This window comes from Malaclemys terrapin, chromosome 8 (assembly GCF_027887155.1).
Source record: "Malaclemys terrapin pileata isolate rMalTer1 chromosome 8, rMalTer1.hap1, whole genome shotgun sequence".
NCBI classification, from domain to species: Eukaryota; Metazoa; Chordata; order Testudines; family Emydidae; genus Malaclemys; species Malaclemys terrapin.
This window is the reverse complement of record NC_071512.1, coordinates 97,717,390-97,739,047: the sequence shown is the minus strand read 5'-3', so window position 1 is coordinate 97,739,047 and position 21,658 is coordinate 97,717,390. Positions and strand designations below refer to the sequence as shown.

Below are 21,658 nucleotides of genomic sequence, written 5' to 3'. Positions count from 1 at the left end.
CTATGCAACATTTGATGGCGCAGGAAGGATTCAGATTCAGGTTCTAGGCAAGCCAAGGGAGTGGGTGTAAACTAACCAAAAGACACAGAGGCAATGTGCTCAGAGGAGGACAATGAATTACCTTCACATTTACTTTGTGGCTTTCCTGCCTTTGCAAGGCCTCGATTGAGGGCAGGGCAAAGATGCTGGTAACGCAGACAATGACCACATCCAACTTCTCTTTACCCTCCAGAGGCGGTTTCGCATTGCTAGTAGAAAAATAAGCACCCATTGGAATTCCCGCTGTGGAAGAAGTACCGGAACTTTCATTCTGTCACTGTGGGGCTGTAAGAAAGGACGGGAAAACATGGCTGGCAGAGGTTTGTGCTAATGCTTTCAGCATAAAGGAGCAGTGTGGATGAGAACAGCAGGGACGGGGCTAATTATTATGGTTATTTGTGTTACAGTCGTGCCTAGAGGCCATAACCGAGATTTGAGCCCCATTGTATTAGGTGCCATACAGATTTAGCGACAGGCCCTGCTTATAATCAAATTACCCAAGACAGACAGAGGAAGTATCATTACTACCCCTATTTTACAGAAGGGAAATTGAATCACTGACATGTCCACTCAGGAGTCTGTGGCAGAGCCAGGAAGTGACCCCAGTCTCCAGAGTGCCAGTCCAGGGCCATAACCAGGAGACCACCTTTCCTTGTGTGCTGGCAGAGTGTAGGACTGGCATCGGGGAAAGCAGCAGGGGTGTGGCTATTCTGGCATCCTGTATCGTTGCTGGTGGGAGGATTAGTCCACCCTCACAGGGGAACCTCAGCAAACATCTGGACAGAGCGGGAGGGGAGACTCCATTCACTGTAACAAGTGCTTGGATTCAAGATCCTGCATGTCAGTCTGAACAACCCACCCAGCCAGGTGGCGAGTGAGGTGAGTGCTCCCCGTTCTGTCCCTCTGAATGCTCGGCAATGGGAGCTGGACGTCCCTCCTGGGAGGCTGGGATTCCTGGCTCTACAGAGTCAGGGCGAGACGTCCGAGTACCTGCAGTCTGTGATGAGCAGAATCCCCTGACGGCGCACGGCACTGGAGTGTGAGTCCAGTGAATCCTGCGGCAGCGATTTAATGTGCTTCTGTGAATCACAGAGGAGACAAACGTAGTGATGAGCTCCTGGTAGCCCTGCCAACCCCAGTGTTTGTCCCTCTGCCCTAACAAGGAGATGACCCCAATCTCCAGAGAGCACAGGGAGGGTAGCTAACCCCCAAGGCCAGACCAAAGTCCCAGCCAGGCCCCCCAAGTGAATAAATCCATAATGAGCAGCCGACCCAATCACTCCCCTCTCTGACCCTCTCGCCCTGTGTCCCTGCTTGACAGTGTAAGTGAGCTGAGGCAAGTCCATTCTCTAACTGGGCCAGGGATAGAGCTTTCTCGGTGGAGAGTCCTCTGCTGAGGAATTTACCTCAGGAGATGTAGGCCAGAGCCACTCACTAGCTATCTCTAAGTACTCTGCAAGGCTCATTTATTCCAGTTGGTTTATTCTTGACCATTTTCTGGGCCTCCTCTTGGATTCTGCATTAACTCCCTCGCCCCAGGGGAAGAGATCACTTGAACTAGGAGGTGGCTTGCCCGAAAGTTTGACTTGGTGCCAGGTTGGTCTGCTGCTGCCTGGGCAGCACAGATGGGCTGGTTGGATCTCCTTTGTGACCAGGTAACGCTTAGTGTTCTGGCTTTTGTATGGTGCTTGCAATAGAGTCCTTCCAAATTAAATACACAAAGACATGCATTGGAACAGTGCTCCTGTGTCAGAAAAACTCACCACCCATGTGTGGCCCTTGTGACAAAGTTCTGTCCTTGACTCCTAACACATAGCCCTTCTCTCTCTAGAGGCAAGGGTCACAGTCTACTGAGCCATTTTTATCATAAGACAGCAAGGGAGGTGAGGAGAAACAACTCTCCCTCACACAGTCTCTGTTGTGTCCCAGTATCAATGATTAATCAGGGAGGGAAGAGGGGGAGCCCAGGCCCACCCTCTACTCCAGGCTCCAGCCCAGAGACCCTAAACTTAGCAGCTATGGAAGCTGACTTTTTGGAAATAGGGCATGTACAATTCCCTGGGCTACTTCCCCACAGCAGCCCCCACTCAATATCTTCTTCACAATTACCTCAGGGCCTCCTTCCTTGCACCTGATACAGATTCGTACTACTTCATTCCTCCAACAGCACTGCTCCCTCCTATAGCTCCTGACACCCACCTCACACTGACTAACTGGGAGGCTTTTAACTAGTTCCAGCCAGTCCTTGATTGGTTTCAAGTGTCCCAATCAATCGAGCTATCTTAATTGGCCCCAGGTGTCTTGATTAACCTGGAGCAACTGCCATTTGGTTACCATGGTACCAGGGATTTGTTTAGCCTGGGGCTAACATACCTGTTCCTCACTACTTTACTGTAGCCATCTGGCCTTGCCCCATCACACCCTCTATAGCTACTCCTCCCTCTACACTAACCTCTGGTTATTCAATGAGCACCTTTATTTGGATAACATGGAATTGCTTAATTAATACCCTCATCTGGAGTAATGTGTCCAGTTTTGGGCCCCACACTACAAGAAGGATGTGGAAATATTGGAAAGAGTCCAGCAGAGGGCAACAAAAATGATTAGGGGTCTGGAGCACATGACTTATGAGGAGAGGCTGAGGGAACTGGGATTGTTTAGTCTCCAGAAGAGAAGAATGAGGGGGGATTTGATAGCTGCTTTCAACTACCTGAGGGGGGGTTCCAAAGAGGATGGAGCTCGGCTGTTCTCATTGGTGGCAGATGACAGAACAAGGAGCAATGGTCTCAAGTTGCAGTGCGGGAGGTCTAGGTTGGATATTAGGAAACACTATTTCACTAGCAGGGTGGTGAAGCAGTAGAATGCTTTACCTAGGGAGGTGGTGAAATCTCCTTCCTTGGAGGTTTTTAAGGCCCAGCTTGACAAAGCCCTGGCTGGGATGATTTAGTTGGGAATTGGTCCTGCTTTGAGCAGGGGGTTGGACTAGATGACCTCCTGAGGTCCCTTCCATCCCAGATATTCTATGATTCTAAGTGGCCTGTGCGGTGCAGTGCTCCGACAGGCCATCACATAGAGCATTCTCGGTCACCACTTCCTCCAGCCCCAGAAGGCACAGCTGGGTCATCAGGACATCAGCTGACTCCTCACATCCAGTGACCAAACTCTTGGTACCTTCCTCCCCCTCCTTGGTCATAGGGGTATGTTCTTGGATCCTCAGAGCAGTGCCTGACTCCTCACCTACATGGACTGGATTCATGTTCTCTCGCTCCCAAGACTTGCTCAAGAGATACTGTTGGCTCCTGTGGTCTACACCTGACTTCTCCTCTCAAGCATCAGGCTAAGGTGTCCCAATGAGCCACTTGCACCTTCTTGAAGGGGAGTGTCCATGTACACATGCAGCCTTCCTGTAACAGAATCAGGAACAGTCATTTTACCCCAGCTTGTTATGGTAAACTACCAGATGTCACTGCTTTGAATATGCAAATGAAGCAGTGGTGCAATCGATGTCATAACCACGTGTTGAATAGGTACTGATGATGAAGCCAAGACAGCATCTAATAGCCAATCAGTTTCTTGCTTTGGACAATCACTGCCCTCAGCCACCTTACACACAGATTACTGTGCAGCCTACTCTGAAACATGAGCGCCTTGACTTCGCTGAAGTGTAAGTGCTGTGACACAGGAGGGCCAGGGAGCAGTGGGAAGTGGTAGAAGGGAAGTATATAAACCCTAGGTTAATTAAGGCGTGGTTCCCTGTAGACTAGGGAGGGTTGCTGCAGATTAATTGGAGCACCTGTAATCAATTAAGGCCCTGTTAGAAACCTAATAAAACCCCCTGCTTCAGGCAGTCAGGGGGAAGGGGGAGAGGACTGGAGCTTGGAGGTGTGTTGTGAGACTTGGAGGAACAGAAAACCAGAATAAGGGAGACTTTGCCCCAGCAGGGGAGAGACATTCCCTCCCCCAGTGTTTAAGGACTGAAGGTACCCCACCCAAGGGGGAAGGGGGTAAGAACTTACAGGGGTTGAGAGGGGCTGGGACTCAGAGTGAGGCGCAAACCCAGACCCCTCCCCCGCTTCCCTCCTTTACCACCTTCCTGGGCCCCAAGAGCAGGGGTAAGGGGTGGTATTTTAGCCGCCTCCACCAAGAAAAGTGCAGGACCCACCATACTATATCGACCATCTTGTCACAGTGCTCAATGAAATTAATCAAAAGGCTGTTTTGATTCCAGTGGGAGTAGGATCAAGTCTTCAGGGAGCTGCCCAGCCGGTGTGCAGTTCTGCATCCCAGCTCATTTCCCTTTCAAACATACATTTCACTTCTCAATAAGGGTCCCACTCCTGTGCAATCAGCTGGGTACTGCTGTTTTAAAAACAATACAGTCGGTGTTCTTTGAGTTACACAAAAATAAAATCTTCCACAAATACTCTAGATTAGCTAGGTGTTAGAGGCACACAGAAGTTGCATCGGATAGCTAGGCAGTAAACACTGTATGATACACCCTGTTCTCATCTACACCAGTATAAATCCAGAGTAACCCCAGTGTTGACAGAAGTCTGTGAATTTGGCAATTAGATCTGTGAGAAGGGAGTCCCTGTGCAGGTGTGCAGCCCCAGTGAAGCCTGTGTGCATCAGATGAGAACAGAATTTGGCCCTATTTCTATTCCTCAAGCACGAAAGAAAAAGTTAGTTTGGGGAGAATTTATGGTTAAAATTCTTTTACAATCATGCCTTCAATTTATTTTGTCTTATCTGTGGCCTAAAGACGCTTCTCTTACCCAGCAGGCCAAATAAATTATTTTAAAGTAAATAAAATGATGCCCAAAGCGAACTAAAAACCCTCGTGTTCAGCTTTTCCAGTTACTGGTGCTTTCAGGAAAATGCCAGTGTGCTGTAAAAGTTATTCTAATTACTATAAGTACAAAGAAATGTAAACCAGTAAAAATGCTTGTGAATAATATTTAAAAAGAATATGTAGTCATCAAAGAGGAGGCTTCTAATTTGACAGTTGGAAAAATGCGGAATAGGACTATAGAACAGCTCTGTTACTAGACAGCTGGAAAGGGATGTACAAAGTTGATGTAAAGATCTTTATTTTTTTAAATTAATTTAACAGTTTACACAAGTGTTAAATTAACCGGAAGTGAATAAGATACATCAAGGACTTTACAACTACTCAAACTCTGATTTCCCATGCTCTCTAATGGAAAGGCGTATTTTTTTCTATCCTATTCTGTATCAAGCTTTGCCTCCAACTGAGAAGAATTATTAAAACAGAAGCCTCAGCGAGTGGGACGCAGTACCATTTATTCAGTGGAGATGGTGAAACCATTACACGTCTTTCTACGGACTGCTTTGAGAACTCTTTTTTACAGCATACATATTCTTATTCAGTATTTATCTAGCCATCTATGGCATTGGAATTACCGTAATCACTGGAGTTTTCAACCCTAGGCTGAGGTTGTCGTGGAGAAGCTTTTAGGGCCAGACGCTTAGTTTGTATAAATTGGTGAAATGCCACTGATGGAGCCATGCAGATTTACACCAGCTAAGGATCTGGCCCCTAGTGTACAGAAAACTGTTAACACTTTGAATCCTGCCAAAAGCACCTTTAACGTTGGTCCGTCCGACCATGTTTGCAGGTCTAACTGAGCCGAAGGAGGGAAATTACCACATCGAATTACTTCTTGTCTGTGCTGGATGTTCACACCTGTCAGGTAGATTCAACTTCTTTCAGGAGATAACAATGACAGAGGAAAGCATGGACTAAGTGGGAGGGGGGAGGGATAGCTCAGTGGTTTGAGCATTGGCCTGCTAAACCCAGGGTTGTAAGTTCAATCCTTGAGGGGGCCACTTGGGGATCTGGGGCAAAATCAGTACTTGGTCCTGCTAGTGAAGGCAGGGGGCTGGACTTAATGACCTTTCAAGGTCCCTTCCAGTTCTAGGAGATGGGATATCTCTATTTAAAAAAAAAAAAAAAAAAAAAAAGACTGACAAGGAGAGGTAGCACACACCAGCAGGGGAAGCTGTCACAATAGAGAGGTATGACAGTGTATTTGTCGTGGAAACAAGTCAATTCTCCCCTAAACGTGAGATTTAATGGTGTGAGGTTGTCTGATTAAAATATAATTATGCAAACCATTGTTGCTACCACTGCTATATAATTGCAGCAAATCTTATACAAAATAGAACTCATGGCCAGAAAGGGTTAAACAGTTTGCAGGCTGAAGAGCCCACTTTAAAGTCAAGTTAGAAAGGTATGGGAATGGTAATTAAGGCCATTCATGGTAAATAGGCTAGAACTTTGAAATGCAAACCTATGTTGTTAGAAGTTAGAGGTAATATTGATTGTGTGTATCTTTGGTGCTAGCCATGTAAACAGACAGTTCCTGTCTGTCACTATAACTATTAATTCAGAGATCAAAAGAACATCCTAGCATTTAAATGAATTGTAAACACGGGATCTCTCTGTATTCATCTCTCTCTGAAATATATAGCAGATCATTGGTGAATGGTGGAGGAACAGGCAATTGTCTTATGTTAATTCACATAGCTAAGTACCAGTGATGGACCCACTTCAAAGATGCCCTGATTACGTATTGTTCCCCGAGGGACTCCAACTTGTCAAAGAAGACCTGAAATTGTATAAAAGATCCTGGGGCCCTGATCCTTTTAATCTCAGATCTGCTTAAGCTTCATCAGGAGACGTTTGAGTCACAAGATGAGATCCCAGTTCAGCTGGTCCACCCTGGATATGATATTGGACATTGGACTATAACCTATGAACTAAATTCTAAAGGAATTATTTGCAACTACAAAGCTGACCATCTCTGCTATGTATCTGAACCTCAAGAATTAAATTCATGTCTGTATGTATATTGATCTTTTAACCATACTCTCTCTCTTCTTTTTTAATAAATTTTAGTTTAGTTAATAATAATTGGCTGTAGCGTGTATTTGGGTAAAATCCAGAATATTCATTAATCTGGGAGGTAATTGTGTCCAATCCTGTGGGATTGGTAGAACCTTTTCTTTGATATGATGAAATACGATTTTCAGAAATCTTCATCATATTTGACTTGGGTACCTGGACGGAGACCTGAGGCTGGGTTACTTCAAGGGAACTGTGTTGTTGGCTTCTGGGCAATCAGTGAAGTAACAAAGAAGCTGTTTTATGCTGGCTTGGTAAAGCTAAGTCTTGGAATATCCACCAGCATTTGGGGGATTGTCTGCCCCATTCTTTGCAGTTCACCCTAATTGAGTGAACCCAGTTGGCCCCCACTGCGACCCCAGTCACAAATGGATTTTCCTGATATTGAGTTTGGAGCAAATCCTGCCCTTGGTGTGTAAGGCCATGATTGCAGTGCAGTAGAACTGTCCATGGCAGTCCATATCCTCCTGGCATTACAGTGCCATAGTCCATGGAGAGTCCCTCAGCACCAGAGAACAGGAAATCTCTGGGCAAGGCAGAGGCCAGAAGAGGAATAAGACCAGTGGGTCTGCAAACATATGGCCATGTAGTGGGTCTGTCAAATGCAAAGCATAGCCCAAGTCCTCTTTGGAGCTCAGCAGGCTATGGGGAACGAAGCTGCTGGTAGGGAAGGAGAAAAGGCAGGGAAAGGGGAAATTAGATCTTTGAAAAGAACCATGAAAACTGACTCAAGGATAAAAGGCTCAGATGGGAAAGGATTCAGTGAAAAACTACCAGGACTTGAACATTTCTATTTTGTTTACAGACAGTGAGGGGTGGTGAGTGCCTGCCTTCTTCTGAGAAGACAATGAGTTAATCTTTCCCCCCCTGTGTAGGCAAAAGTCTCCAGAAACCTGCCCTGGTTGAAATGGAGACAATGACGGATGCAGGCAGACTCCAGCAGGAGGCCATTCCTCATGAAAGTTGGGATCCTGCTCCCACTGAACATCAGCAGTTTTGCCATTGACACTGTAGGGAGCAGGGTGAGCTCCAGGAGGATGAAAGCAGGGAGATTTGAGGAAGTCATCAAGGAAAATGGGCTGGGAACTTGGTGAGAGCAAGAAAGAAACCCTGGCCTGATCCTCCAGCGCCTTGCACCGTCATTGATGCCTGGGCAGAGTGGGGTAAAATGCCACCAGGTCAGATGAAAGAGTTTTACAGCCACCTTGCACAGATGTCACACAAGGCAATGGAAAAACAGATCCCCCAGTACAGAAATCTACATCCTGACAATGGCACATAATAGGATAGTGCAGTTTGCTTTGCTCTCCTCAAGAGCCCTTTTGCAATCACTGGTGATCAGCAAGGGGACTATAACTACCATGACAAATGGAGATCTGTCTGCAACAAAAGAACAAACTTTCTCCTCCACAAGGAGGGTCTAAAATCCAAAGGAACCTGCAACCTCACATCTAAGTTCCATGCATTTTTGTGAAGCTCTTAGTTCATCCCCTAGGCATGATTTTTCTTTTGAGAGACAGGCACCTTCTGTTTAAGGAGGGAATCCCCCACATTGTGCTGAATTAGCTCAGGGCCTGACTCCAGTTGAGTCAATAAGGGCTATTCTCAGCTACACACGGACAACCCCAGGGACTTAGTGTGTCATAAAGAAAAATTTGACCCCTATCCTTTGGTCTCTCAACTATAGCTTCTTATGCATCCGAAGAAGTGGGCTGTAGTCCACGAAAGCTTATGCTCTAATAAATTTGTTAGTCTCTAAGGTGCCACAAGTACTCCTGTTCTTCTTATAGCTTCTTAGAGGCTTTAACAGCATCTGCTGCCAGATGCTTAAGTCAATCAAGTAAGGATTTTTATTATGCACACCCTCCCATACCCCTTCCTCCCACATCTTAGCTTTGTTTTGCATTGACTTCAATAAGAGATTAAGTAGCATACGTCCCCAGGTGGGGATTTAAATTTCTAACTCTCAGCCACGCCTGCTGACAACCAAAACTGGATTTTTGGAGAGGACAATGCCACATTCTTTACTGATAGTCAGACACAATGAACAAGAGAGTGAAAAGATATTTTGTTAAACCCAGCAGAAGGGTTGGCGTTAATGGTAATGGAGCGTAAAGGCACAAAAACCATGGAGAAAGCAAGACCACATCTTCCAGCGCCACTGAAAACACCCTCGTTTGCAGGGAAGTCAGAAGAGTGCAAGGTGGGCATCAGTTGTTTAAGGAGCATTTTACATCCCTGTCCTCAGCTGAGAGAGCCATTGTACGGGCACTTAGTCAATCCAGCTGCTGCGTGTCTGGCCTACCTGTTGCAGCAGGAAGATTTCAGAGAGGCTCCGCTCAGAAAGGCATAGGTGCTGGAACTAGGGGTGCAGGGGGTGCTGCAGCACCTCCTGGATTGAAGAGATTTCATTTCCATCACATACAGGATTTAGTTTGGTTCAATGGCTCTCAGCACCCCCTCTATAAAAATTGTTCCAGTCCCCCTGCTGAAAGGGGTAGAACCACAGCACAATCTCCAGCCCTGGAATGGGGGTCTGTTAAAGGAAGGTCTGCAGAAAGCGAGAGGCAGCACATGAACCGTATTGCTCTCTCCCTTCCTCCCACCCCAACCCAATGAGCTAGGCTCAGCAGACTTCTCACACCCAGCTACGGCTTTAAAAGTGTCGAGTCTAGAGGCTAAGGCCCTTACCTTCAAATATGGCTGAACTAGGCTAGGGTTACCATATTTCAGCGAGCAAAAAAGAGGACGGGAGAAGCCCCGCCCTAGCCCCGCCCCTGCCCTTCCCACTTCCCGCCCCCCCTGACCTCCCAACCCTCCCCCCGTTCCTTGTCCCCTGACTACTCCCTCCTGGGACCCCTGCCCCTAACTGCCCCCCAGGACTATCTAAGCCTCCCTGCCTCTTGTCCCCTGACTGCCCCAACCTTTATCCACACCCCCACCCCCAGACAGACCCCTGGGACTCCCACGCCCCATCCAACCACTCCCCACCCCCTGACAGCCCCCCCCCCCAGAACTCCCAACCCATCTAAACCCCTCTGCTCCCTGTCCCGACTGCTCCGATCCCTCTCCCCACTCCTGCCCCCTGACAGCTCCCCCCCAGAACTCCCAACCCATCTAAACCCCTCTGCTCCCTGTCCCCTGACTGCTCCGATCCCTCTCCGCACTCCTGCCCCCTGACAGCCCCCCCCAGAACTCCCAACCCATCTAAACCCTTCTGCTCCCTGTCCCCTGACTGCTCCGATCCCTCTCCCCACTCCTGCCCCCTGACAGCTCCCCCCCAGAACTCCCAGCCCCCTACCCCCCCGCTCCTTGTCCCCTGACTGCCCCCTCCTGGGACCCCTGCTCCTAACTGCCCTCCAGAACCCCACCCCCTACCTAAGACCCCCTGTTCCTTGTCCCCTAACTGCCCCCTCCTAAGACCCCCACCCCAACTGCCCACCAGGACCCTACCCCCTACCTGTACCCTGACTGCCCAAAACTTTCTCCACTCCCCCCAAAAAGCCCCCCCCCCGTTTCTTGACTGCCCCCTCCAGAACCTCCCTGCCCCTTCTCCTGCCCCCCTTACCCTGCTGCTCAGAACAGGGTGTTGGGCTCTGTGCGAGCCGGACACGTGGCTGAGCTCCCCAGCACAACAAAACCCGGTCCCTGGCCCTGCACAACAAAACCCGGTCCCTGGCCCGGACCGGGTTGCAGGAGAGAGCTGCCCTTGTATCAGCACAAAGTGCTCTCGCTCCCGTTTTGCTACGCTGCATGGCAGTAACCGCTCCCAGTTGCAAAAGGGGAGGGCTGCACTTTGTGCTGAGACACTTGCTCAGAATGCAGGGCGGAGCTCCTCTCCAGCTGCTCCGGAGTCCAGCCTGGGACTTCCCTGCAGCCCTCCCAGCCGCTCCGGGGGAGGGGGGAAATCCCAGCCATTGTGAGTGCTTTACAAATTCCCCCCGGACGCTATTTTTAGCACAAAAAGGAGGACATGTCCGGGTAAATCCGGACGAATGGTAACCCTAAACTAGGCTCAGTGCAGGACCTTCTTCCCCCGGGGGCCATCATGACCTCAGAGCGGCTCTAAGTCACAGCCAGCTGCCAGGATCCCCAAGGAGCTGTTAGTCCTGCTAGGGAATCACCTGGATGCAGGAGCACTCTGGCCATGCCTCCTAATGCAGGGTCTGTGTCAGGAGCGGCCTAGAGCCCTTCTCCCCATCCCCCGACCAGCTGCGCAAATCCCCAGCTGGCCATTTCAGTCAACATTGCTACATCTTTGCACCACCTGGGTAGAGGAGCATTTTAGCAACCAGCCAGGTGTCCAGGCCACTGCCAGTTATTGGGATGAACTATCAATTATTCTGCTTCTTGCAATTAGCCATTTAGTAGGCCTTTGCAGGAACTTAGCATAATTAAGGCAAGCCGGGAAGCGGGAGGAATTGCTATCACATGAAGTGAGCTTGACTTTACACCCTCTCTGATATGCTGGGGTAAACGTGTGTGGAAAACAGGAAGTCTGGATATATTTCAGGGCTGCTGTTATGGGGAAATACGACTGCCTGAGTAACTGCTTGCTTAACAATTATTTTTTTGATGATATATTTTTGTAACCCCTGCTTCTTGCCTAGTGACTGATTTTATGTACACTTTTCATGTCTCGGTAACTTTTTGAGTATAAGAGGGGAACTGTGGGTTTGGGTCAAGCGGATCGCTTCATGGACACATCGAGAAGATCTCCAGCCATAGGCGGAAGATTGGCCACTGGAAACCTGCGTCTGAGTCACCGGAATACTGCTCCAAACTCCTCGGGTAATTATCGGTTTGGGATGCTCTATAACCTATGGTGTTTGTGTGTTCTTGAGACTAAACAACGCAGTGACTTTGAGTAAAGGTATTCCAGTGGGAATGATGGAGACTAATAAAGTGCTGGCTTTAAGTGAACACATGTGGTTTTGACTCGTCTGTGCTAGCCACATAGCAGACGGAAGCGCTACGTCTCCCTCGTCCTGATACCACCTTGCATAGATTAAACTTACCGAGAGCTTTGGGTTCGGGAAACCCTGGGTAACACCTGAGCAGCACAAATGAGCCAGAACAGAGCTGAGGATGTGCCTCTAACAGTGGGGAGATGCCTCTGCACATCTTTCATGTGCCAACTTATGAGCCACACCAGCTATCCAACTCTTGCTGTGTATTCCTAGAGCTTAGGCACCAGCTGTGGGCTAGCTCTGCATTCGAGATACACATCCGTGGCTTCCCTCCCTACTCTAGAATCCTTCCAACCAGAATTGCAGCAAGTGGCCCTGATAGCCAAGCTCTGAAGATCCACGGGTCTTTGCATTCCTGGTGCCTGCTAGTAACTAGTGAGCTGAATGGCTAATGGAACCCGTGCTTTACCAGAGGCACGACACAACGGTTTCCTGATTGGAGGAGTACCTGGCCTCACTGATTGGTCCAGCTGCACTATTCAAGCCAGAAGGAGGCACAGGAAGTTGTTCGTGCAACTGGATGAATTCCTGGCTTACTGCAACTTTGGACTTTGCCTTCCTGCCTCATTCCTGTGCACTGCTCTCTTGCCTTGTTCCTGATCCCTGCCCCGGTCTCTAACTCTTGTTCTAGCTCTGACCCTTGGCTTGACTCCTTATTCCGATCACTAGGTCTGACTGGCCAAACCCCTGATCATTACACAAGGGGGACAGGCTCACCACATTACAACACATTCGGAGGATTCATGAAACATTGTAGCACGTGTGTAAGACAGGGCTGCTATTTCTCTGATCCAATTGGCCCTATGTTCCTCTGCAGAAGTTACCAGTGACTGTGCAGGAAGATTTAACTTTCCTTGGACCCCATCATGAGCGACAGTGGAGTGCCAGGTGCCCAGCATCCTCCGCTCACACTGAGAATCCTCTATTTACTCAGCAGTTGCAAGCTGGACATTTGACATTTATCAGATTAGATGCTCTGTGCTTTCATAGGTAATTTCTGGGCAGGGAAAGGTAAGTTCTAAGTTGTTAATATACTGACTGTCTCTCTTACACTGCTTGTTTGAATCACTCAGCCTATCAATCACTATAAATCATACTTCTCCCAATGCCAGTCCCCCAAATTCCACTCTGGGTAATCACATGCCTCTGATGGAGATTTTTATGAACTAAGTGAATTCATGAACTATGAATAAGAAAATCCTTACTCTTAAAAGAAAGCCAGTGACACTAAGAGTTTCTACTTTTTTATATCCTTCCTTACAGCAGGGTGGGATATAAGGATACTAAAAGTTTTGCAACCCTAATATGATATTTTGAATTAGACTCACACTCCTAAAATCTCTCTCTCTCTCTCTCATGTGTAGCCAAAGACTCAAAAAGTAATAGCAATTTTTAAAAAATACATCAGAAGCAGGAAGCCTGCTAAACAACGAGTGGGGTCACTGGACAATCGAGATGATAAAGGAGCAGTCAAGGCGCATAAGGCCATTGCGGAAAAACTAAATTAATTCTTTGCATCGGTCTTCATGGCTGAGGATGTGACAGAGATCCTCAAATTTGTCACCTAAAAAGAATGGCTCAAGTTTGGGAAACTGTCCCAGATTGAGGTGTTATTAGAGGAGATTTTGGAACAAACTGATAAATTAAACAGCAATAAGTCACTAGAACTAGATGGTATTCACCCAAGAGTTCCGAAGGAACTCAAATGTGAAATTGCAGAAATACTAACTGTAGTCTGTAACCTATCATTTAAATCCACTTCTGTACCAGATGACTGGAGGATAGCTAACGTGATGCCAATTTTTAAAAAGGGCTCCAGAGGTAATTGCAGCAATTACATGCTGGTAAATCTAACTTCAGTACCGGGCAAACTAGTTGAAACTATAGTAAAGAACAGAATTATCAGACACATAGATGAACATGATTTGTTGGGGAAGAGTCAACATGGTTTTTGTAAAGGGAAATCATGCCTCACTCTTTGAGGGGGTCAAGCAGCATGTGGACAAGGAGGATCCAGTGGATATGGTGTACTTAGATTTTCAGAAAGCTTTTGACAAGGTCCCTCACCAAAGGCTCTTAAGTAAAGTAAGCTGTGATGGGGTAAGAGGGAAGATCCTCTCCTGGATTGATAAGAAGTTAATATATAGGAAACAAAGGGTAGGAATAAATTATCAGTCTTCAAAATGGAGAGAGGTAAATAGTGATATCCCCAAGGGGTCTGTACTGGGACCATCCTATTCAACATATTCATAAATGATCTGGAAAAAGGGGTAAACAGTGAGGTGGCAAAATTTGCAGATGATACAAAACTGAGCAGGTGGGGGGACTCGGGGTACCTCCGGGCAGATAGGGGGTGGGGGGAGATCCAGGCTGTGGCTGGCCTAGGACTCCTCCGGGTAGTTGGGGGGTGGGGCTCTGCCTGGCTCATAGCTCCGGACAAGGTGTGTGTGTGTGGGGGGGTGCATTCGGGCCGCCGGCCATCCTGGGACTCCTCTGACCGAAGGTGGGGCAGGGGGTCTCAGGGCTCCAGCTACAGAGAGGGGACGCAATAGAAAGGGGTGTAGCCAAGGGTTAGCGTCCCTGAAGGGGGGCTCTACACACACTGCCCATAACCCTATCGCTAACTACAAGTGATCTACCCTTTGGAACCCTAAATTTAGGATGGGGATCCCAACCCATAGGAACCCTAACCCTAGGACAGGGAGCCCTATGCATAGGAACCCTAACCCTAGGGTGGGGAGCTCTACCCATAAAAACCCTAACCCAGACTCCAAGTGGCTGACCGATAGGAACCCTAACCCTAGGTGGGGATCCTTACATGTAGGAACCCTAACCCTGGGACGGGGAGCCCCACCTATAGGAACCCTAACCCTCACTCAATGTGGCCTACTCATAGGAACCCTCAACCTAAATCCAAGTGACCTACCCATAAGAACCCTAACTCCAAGAGGCCTAACCATACAAACACTAACCCTAGGATGGGGAGCCCTACCTATATGAACTCTAACCAGAGGGACTGGAGCCCTACCCATAGGAAACCTAACACAAACTCCAGGTGGCCTACACATAGGAACTCTAACTCTAGGTTGGGGATCCCTACACCTAGGCACCCTAACACTAGGGTATGAGACTATATGCTAGTGCCAGAGTCCTCCCACCTGAATCTGAGTGCAGGACTGGGTCGTAGTGACTGATAACATTCTTAATTTAATTAATTCAGATTAACATTTCTAATGCACTTTGAACACTATTTTTCTGGGTTAGGTATCTGTAAAACTTAATTAAATCTGTATTCCTATTAACCTTCAGAGTTAGCATTTGGACTCAAATTAAAGGGAGAAGACAGTTAACTAAAACTAGGACAAACATCTGTCTCAAGTTTTGTTTTTAAAACCTATTACCATTAAACAAGATGTGAGAATGCAACATCTGAAAGAGATCAGTGAAGAATCTCATCCTCTCCCCTTTGTACATTTGACAAATCTGTGTCTAGTCAGTTTCACTGTTGCCCTTTTACAGACCGCTAGGGCCTGAACCTGCATTTTTTACTCACGCATGGCACTACTTCTGTGAATACAAGTAAGCATATGTAAGTCTTGACAGGATCAAAGCCATGGTTGGTTTTCCCCTCTGTTTGTGTGGGTCCTTTACACAGCAATAAGGGTGAGAAAAAACATAAAAAGAACAGGGAAACATGACTTTGAAGCCACAGAAGTTAGCAGGGAGACTCAGACACAAGTGAAGGATCTGAAAGTACTTTTAAACTCATCTTTTGAAATCAATTAGATTTCAAGCCAAATATGTGCCATTAATAGAAACAAGCCTCAGTTCCTAGCAACACGGGAAGTCATGTGTAGTTTCCACTCAAACTATAATCCTTAAAGAGGGAACTAGATACATTTAGATATGGGTAAAACATCAAGGATCACAGACCAAAGACTGGAAGGTCAGGGAACTTGCACTTTACTTAGCAATTCAATTACACCTTCTTTAGTAAGGAACATGATCTCGCCACTGTTTTGATTCCAAACTTCAAACTCGGGGGGATTATCAAAAACTTTCTTCCCAGCTATTATAACATACGGGTAACCAAGTCTGTTAGCATCTTTTAATCTTTTACCAATGGTCAAGTGAGTCCTGTCATCCAGCACAGCTTCCCCTTTAATCTGAGGCACGGCTTCGACAATACTGTCATATAAATTATCCATTAGCACCGCACCCATCTCTTCCCTGCTGCCTTTCTTAGGGGGAATGAGGCAGACCTGGTAAGGTGCAATGAGGGTTGGCCAACGGATGCTGTCTTCTGTTGAAAGCACCTCGACAGAAGCAGCCAGAATCCGAGTTATGCCCAAGCCATAGCAACCCATTTCTGCTAGGACAGGTTTGTTTTGGGCAGTGTGGAAGTTGACATTAAAAACAGAAGAGTACTTGGTGCCCAGATAAAACGTATGCCCAACTTCAATCCCTTTGCTCTCAGACAGTTTTCCTTTGCAAACTGGGCAGTTTGTCTGGTCAGGATTTATTGTTTCCACGTTGGCTGAAAAACTACAGTTGGAGCAGATCATCAGCCTGTCCTCTCCAATGCCTGCAGGGAGCTGGAATTCGTGGGACATGCTCCCCCCAATGCTGCCCGTATCTGCCTGCACTTTGACAAAGCGGAACCCCAAGCTGTTAAACACGTTGCAGTAGGCCTCACACACCAGGCTGTAGGTCTGGCGAGCAGCTTCCTCACAGGTGTCAAACGTGTACATGTCCTTCATGTAGAATTCCCTGCTGCGCAGCAAGCCAAAACGGGGCTTGGGCTCATCTCGAAACTTCCGTGTTATCTGATATAGCAGGAGCGGCAGCTGCTTGTAAGACAAGTTCGCTTGGGAGGCAATCAGGTCTGCGATGGTCTCTTCGTGAGTTGGCCCCAGACAGTACTCTTTGCTGTGTCTGTCTGCAAGTCGGAAGAGCTCTTTGCCCATTAAATCCCACCGCCCACTGGTTCTCCAGAGCTCTGCAGAACTTAAACTGGGCATATTTAGCTTCTGCCCCCCGATAGCCTGCATTTCTTGGTCTATCACCTTGACAAGCTTCTCCATTGCTCGAACAGTGTAAGGCATGTAGTAGTAGCAGCCGGGGCTAGAGGGGTAGATTAAGCCTGCTTGTATCATCAGCCTCTGACTCTTACATGTCAGATCATCAGGTTTGCTCTCCAGCCCAACCTCTCGAAGATTCAGAGGCTGAAAGAGCTGGGACAGCACCAGACGCTTTGCTCTGTGAGGGGGGCCATGGTGACATCTATAGCGATACTGCCTCTGGAGGGCACGGGTTGTCAGACCAGGAAGCAATTCCTTCCATCGTCTTAGCAGCCATTCCATCCCAGGAGCCATGGAGGAACCTCAGTCAAACCTGCAGGGGAACACAGTGCCATGCACGTAAAGCATTACCATAGCCATAGGAACATCCATTATTTTCGCTCAGGAACATCCCAAGTGAGGGCCATCTTCCACTGACATATGCGAGGGGCAGGCTGCAGCCAACTTCATGGAGGTGTGGCCCACCCCCTGGCATGCCATGCTCCATGCTGACCCAAGTGGCCAAGGCTGCAGAGACAAGAGACTCCCGCCTCCCCCGGTGTTTGCCATAAAACGGAGCATCGGCTGCTGTGACCGGGCACCTCCCCACCCCTCCGGAGCGGCGCATCCCACGCGGGGCCCCGCGGTCTCTGGGGGCCCCGCTGCGGGGTCCCGGCTACGCGCTGCGCAACAGGCCCGGGAAGGGTGGCGGCTCCCGGGGCAACGGCCTTGGAGCTGCCGGCTGGACCCCGGCACAACCTCTCCTCAAACCCAGCCCGGGGCTACCCCGCGCCCGCGAGCCGCCGCCTCACCCCGGCCCTCCGCCGCGCCTGAAGGGCCCGCCAAGGGCCATGCGATGGGCGCATGCGCCAAAACAGGCTTCCCGGAGGCTGGGTCTAGCTAGCCAACCAGAAAGAAAGTTCCGTGGCACGTGATGCCCCCAGAGCCCGAAACGGCTCAATTCAGGGGATATGGCGGAAGAAGCCGGTCTTCGTGACACCGTAGAGAGAGGGTGGCTGGAGTAGGGACTTCCTTCCAGTGGAGACTCTCCTTCCGCTGGGAGGCTGAACTCTATGATCAGTGCTGTCACTGGCCGCCTGGAACGCCTTCACTGGGGAGGGAATCGTTAAATACGGAAATTTAGTGTGCAATGATGTCATTGCTTATGCCCAAATAAACGTGTTAGTCTCGAAGGTGCCACAAATTGCTGTCTGGAGGTGCACTGCTCAGTGCCTTCCCGCGCTGTTCACAGCAACAGGGGGTCCTGTGGCACCTTTGAGACAGTAGGGTTACCATACGTCCGGATTTTCCCGGACATGTCCGGCTTTTTGGGCTCCAAATCCCCGTCCGGGGGGAAAGCCCAAAAAGCCGGACATGTCCGGGAAAATCGGGGGGGGGGGGGGGGCCGGGACGGGCCGGGGGCTCCGGGGCCGGGCGTGCGGTGCCTGGCCGGGGGCTCCAGGGCCGGGCCGGCGGGGCCGGGCCGGGGGCTCGGGGGCTCGGCCGGGAGCTCGGGGGCTCCGGCGGGGCCGGGCCGGGGGCTCGGGGGCTCGGCCGGGGGCTCCGGCGGGGCCGGGCCGGGGGCTCGGCCGGGGGCTCGGGGGCTCCGGCGGGGCCGGGCCGGGGGCTCGGCCGGGGGCTCTGGCCGGGCCGGGGGCTCGGGGGCTCGGCCGGGGGCTCCGGCGGGGCCGGGCCGGGGGCTCGGGGGCTCGGCCGGGGGCTCGGGGGCTCCAGCGGGGCCGGGCCGGGGGCTCGGCCGGGGGCTCGGGGGCTCCGGTGGGGCCGCCACCGGCAGCTCGGGGGCCGGGCCGGCGGTGCCAGGCCGGGCCGGGGGCTTGGGGGACGGGCCGGCGGTGCCGGGGGCCGGGCTGGGGACCAGCGGTGCGGTGCCTGGGGGCCGGGCCAGGGACCGCAGTGCTGGGCGGGCCGGGGGTGGTCGGCCGGGGCCGGCACCCCAGGGCCGGGGCCAGCCTGGGCCGCGCCTCCTCCCCCCACACTCCCCCTTACCTGCTTCAGGCTTCCCGCGACTCAAATGTTCGCGGGAAGCAGGGGAGGGGGCGGAGACTTTGGGGAGGGGGCGGAGTTGGGGCGGGGCCGGGGGCCCGTGGAGTGTCCTCCTTTGGGAGGCACAAAATATGGTAACCCTACTAACAGAAGTATTGGGAGCATAAGCTTTCGTGGGTAAGAACCTCACTTCTTCAGATGCAACGTGCTGTTCACGTTGGCAGGCTCTAGCTGCTGTACCGTTCTCAGGTCTAGCGGGCCGTATCGCCTACGGTGGCAATGTTAGCACATTTGGCAAAATTTGGCGTTTTCATGAAAGCACCAGCGCCTGGAGTCATGTGATTATGTGAGAATTGCAGCTTTCATTTTTTTAAAAAAGTAACTCACTAGCCCTTGTGGTTGTGGGGAAAAGCTGGAAAATGTGACCCATGTGTAAGCTAGAAGCTCAAAACCCATAAGGCAACATATAACCCCCCCCCAACATTTATAACTGTTAAAAATGTCTTCCTGATTTTGGGGGCCTGACTCGTGATTTTTGAACGCTTCTGGTTGGCTGCATGGGGCAGAATCAGAACATATTTCAACATGGCAAACTGGCTTCAAGTTATTAACTCCAGACTGAGCACTAATTTGACACAAAGTGTGTTCTGTGAATGTTGCATGCATGTCAACATTCACAGACTGTTAGTGAAAAGGAAGCATGCGGCATCCTCAGCCCTTACCAAAGAGCCAGGTATTGCAGAATTGCCAACATGTAGAAAATGTTGCCAGGTACAATGTCTCAAACATGGCAGGCGGGGACCAGGTCTGAGCATCCAGTTGGTGGCCCCTTGGGGACCTATCAGACTCTTTGCCCCCAGCAAAGGACTGGAGAAAGGATTCTGCGCTGGAGATTGGAAACGGCAAGAGGGGTACGCAAGAGCACCTGTGACCCTTTCTCTGGGGCCATGGAACCGTTGGGAGGAGAGAAACATCCCTCCAGGCTGTAGCCCCTCTGAAAGAGGCCTGGGTAGGTGGGGACACTAAGGGCACGTGTGTGTGTCTACTCAGCCTGCGGCAGTGAGCCTCCCAGCCCAGGTCAACAGACTGCGGCTTAGGCTACAGCACTAAAGTTGGCTGTGAAGATGTTGTAACTCACATTCTGAAGCCTAGGGAGGAGGGTGGGCTTCAGGGCCCAAGCTCCAGCATGAGCCATGACTTAGAAGCACTTTCTACACAGCTGTTATTAGTACAAGCCTGAGTCTGTTGACCTGGGCTCAGAGGCTTGCTGCTGAGGTACCGTGACAGGCTGTCTCTCCTCTCCCCTCCCTCCCTCTGAGGGGTGGGGTAACGGCTGTCAAGCAGCGAGTGCATGGAGCTGCCCTCAGCTGTCAGTCAAGAAAGAATGGCCAGTAGGTACATTAATGCAGCAGAATTAATTTCTACAGACATTGCTTTGAAATGAGGCAACATATTCCTAAATAGCTGGTGTGCTGTGACCGCTGCTTCTGACAGCAATAAGACCCGCCTTACTGTTCCCTTTCATCCCCCACCCTGTTTGTGGTATCCACCTGTTGTATCTCATCACAGACTTAGATTGTAAGCCCTTTGCACCAGGGACTGTCTTTGTGTTATGTGTGTGTAAATAGAGCCAGGCACATTGTGGCCCCGATCTCATTTGGGGCTTGTAGGCATTACCACAATAACAAATAATAAAGATAATAATGATTGAAACAATTTCAATAGACAGTAGCAACGTGGAAGAAATGGCAAGCTTGTCCCTTTTTACACTTTCACAGTGTAAATGTCTTTATTCAATGAAAAATCAATATGCAGCCATTTTTATTTACATGTTGCCCGCCCAGTAAATATTGATAGAGCTGCTATAAGACTACATGTTATTTGATGCCGTTATTCACATATGCCTTACGAAACACATCATCTGTCTCCTCTGTAATATATAATTTGGTTTCCATCTGTCTGTTTTACTGATGAGTCATACGTTGCTAAACAAATGTTATCACCTTCATTTAATAAATTATGTTGACAGGAAATATAAATATTGTAACAAATCCATGGCCATATAGGATCTTTGTGACTGTCACCATGCTGTATCTCCCCAGTCCTACGGAGCTGCGCATTCCATTTCAATGCCCATTTGGAACTTTACAGCAATAGCTGGGGTAGAACTCACAGCCACTACCACTTGAGCTAAAGGAAAATTACCACCTATAGGTGGCAACAAACAGCTAAGCAGTGCTGATTTCATCCAGCAGAGAGCCGTGGTTCACATACCTACTTGCTAATTCATTGTACCGCTACTTGGAAGCTGGGATACTTTAAGAGCGATTCTCAGAAACTGAGGATAATTAATTTCAGGCATTACCAGGTAATAATAACCTGGGAGCATCCTAAAAGGCAAAGAAACAGCAGCCCAGTTTCAACCACAATGCAGGCAGGGCCCCTTGGCCCTTTCATTGTTCTGTTTAGCGTATAGGAATTGGGTAGTATCTGTTTAAATAGTTTGTGAACCCTCTAGTAGTGCTCACTGTGTTCTATGGTTTAGAAAGCTGCCAGAGTAGCAGTATATCTGTATAACTGACCTTGCATGTTGTGTGTATTGAGTAAACATGGTTATCTGGACCCCACTGTGCCCAGGTGGTTTCTACATACCATTA

General features: G+C 49.5%; 1 protein-coding gene across 1 annotated transcript; it reads right to left on the bottom strand.

Annotated features, from left to right (window-relative positions):
* Positions 1–15,854: 15,854 nt before the first annotated feature.
* PARS2 (prolyl-tRNA synthetase 2, mitochondrial) lies at positions 15,855–17,893 on the bottom strand. The gene is made up of 2 exons (XM_054037457.1): positions 17,810–17,893; positions 15,855–17,331 (listed from the first exon to the last, which is right to left on the bottom strand). The coding sequence occupies exon 2, from the start codon at positions 17,310–17,312 to the stop codon at positions 15,885–15,887; it is 1,428 nt and encodes a 475-aa protein (XP_053893432.1). The 5' UTR covers positions 17,313–17,331; positions 17,810–17,893; the 3' UTR covers positions 15,855–15,884.
* Between the last annotated feature and the right edge of the window lie 3,765 nt (positions 17,894–21,658).

Excerpts from the sequence above, each read along its gene's own strand:
- PARS2 (XM_054037457.1), bottom strand. The coding sequence starts at position 17,312 with ATGGCTCCTGGGATGGAATGGCTGCTAAGACGATGGAAGGAATTGCTT.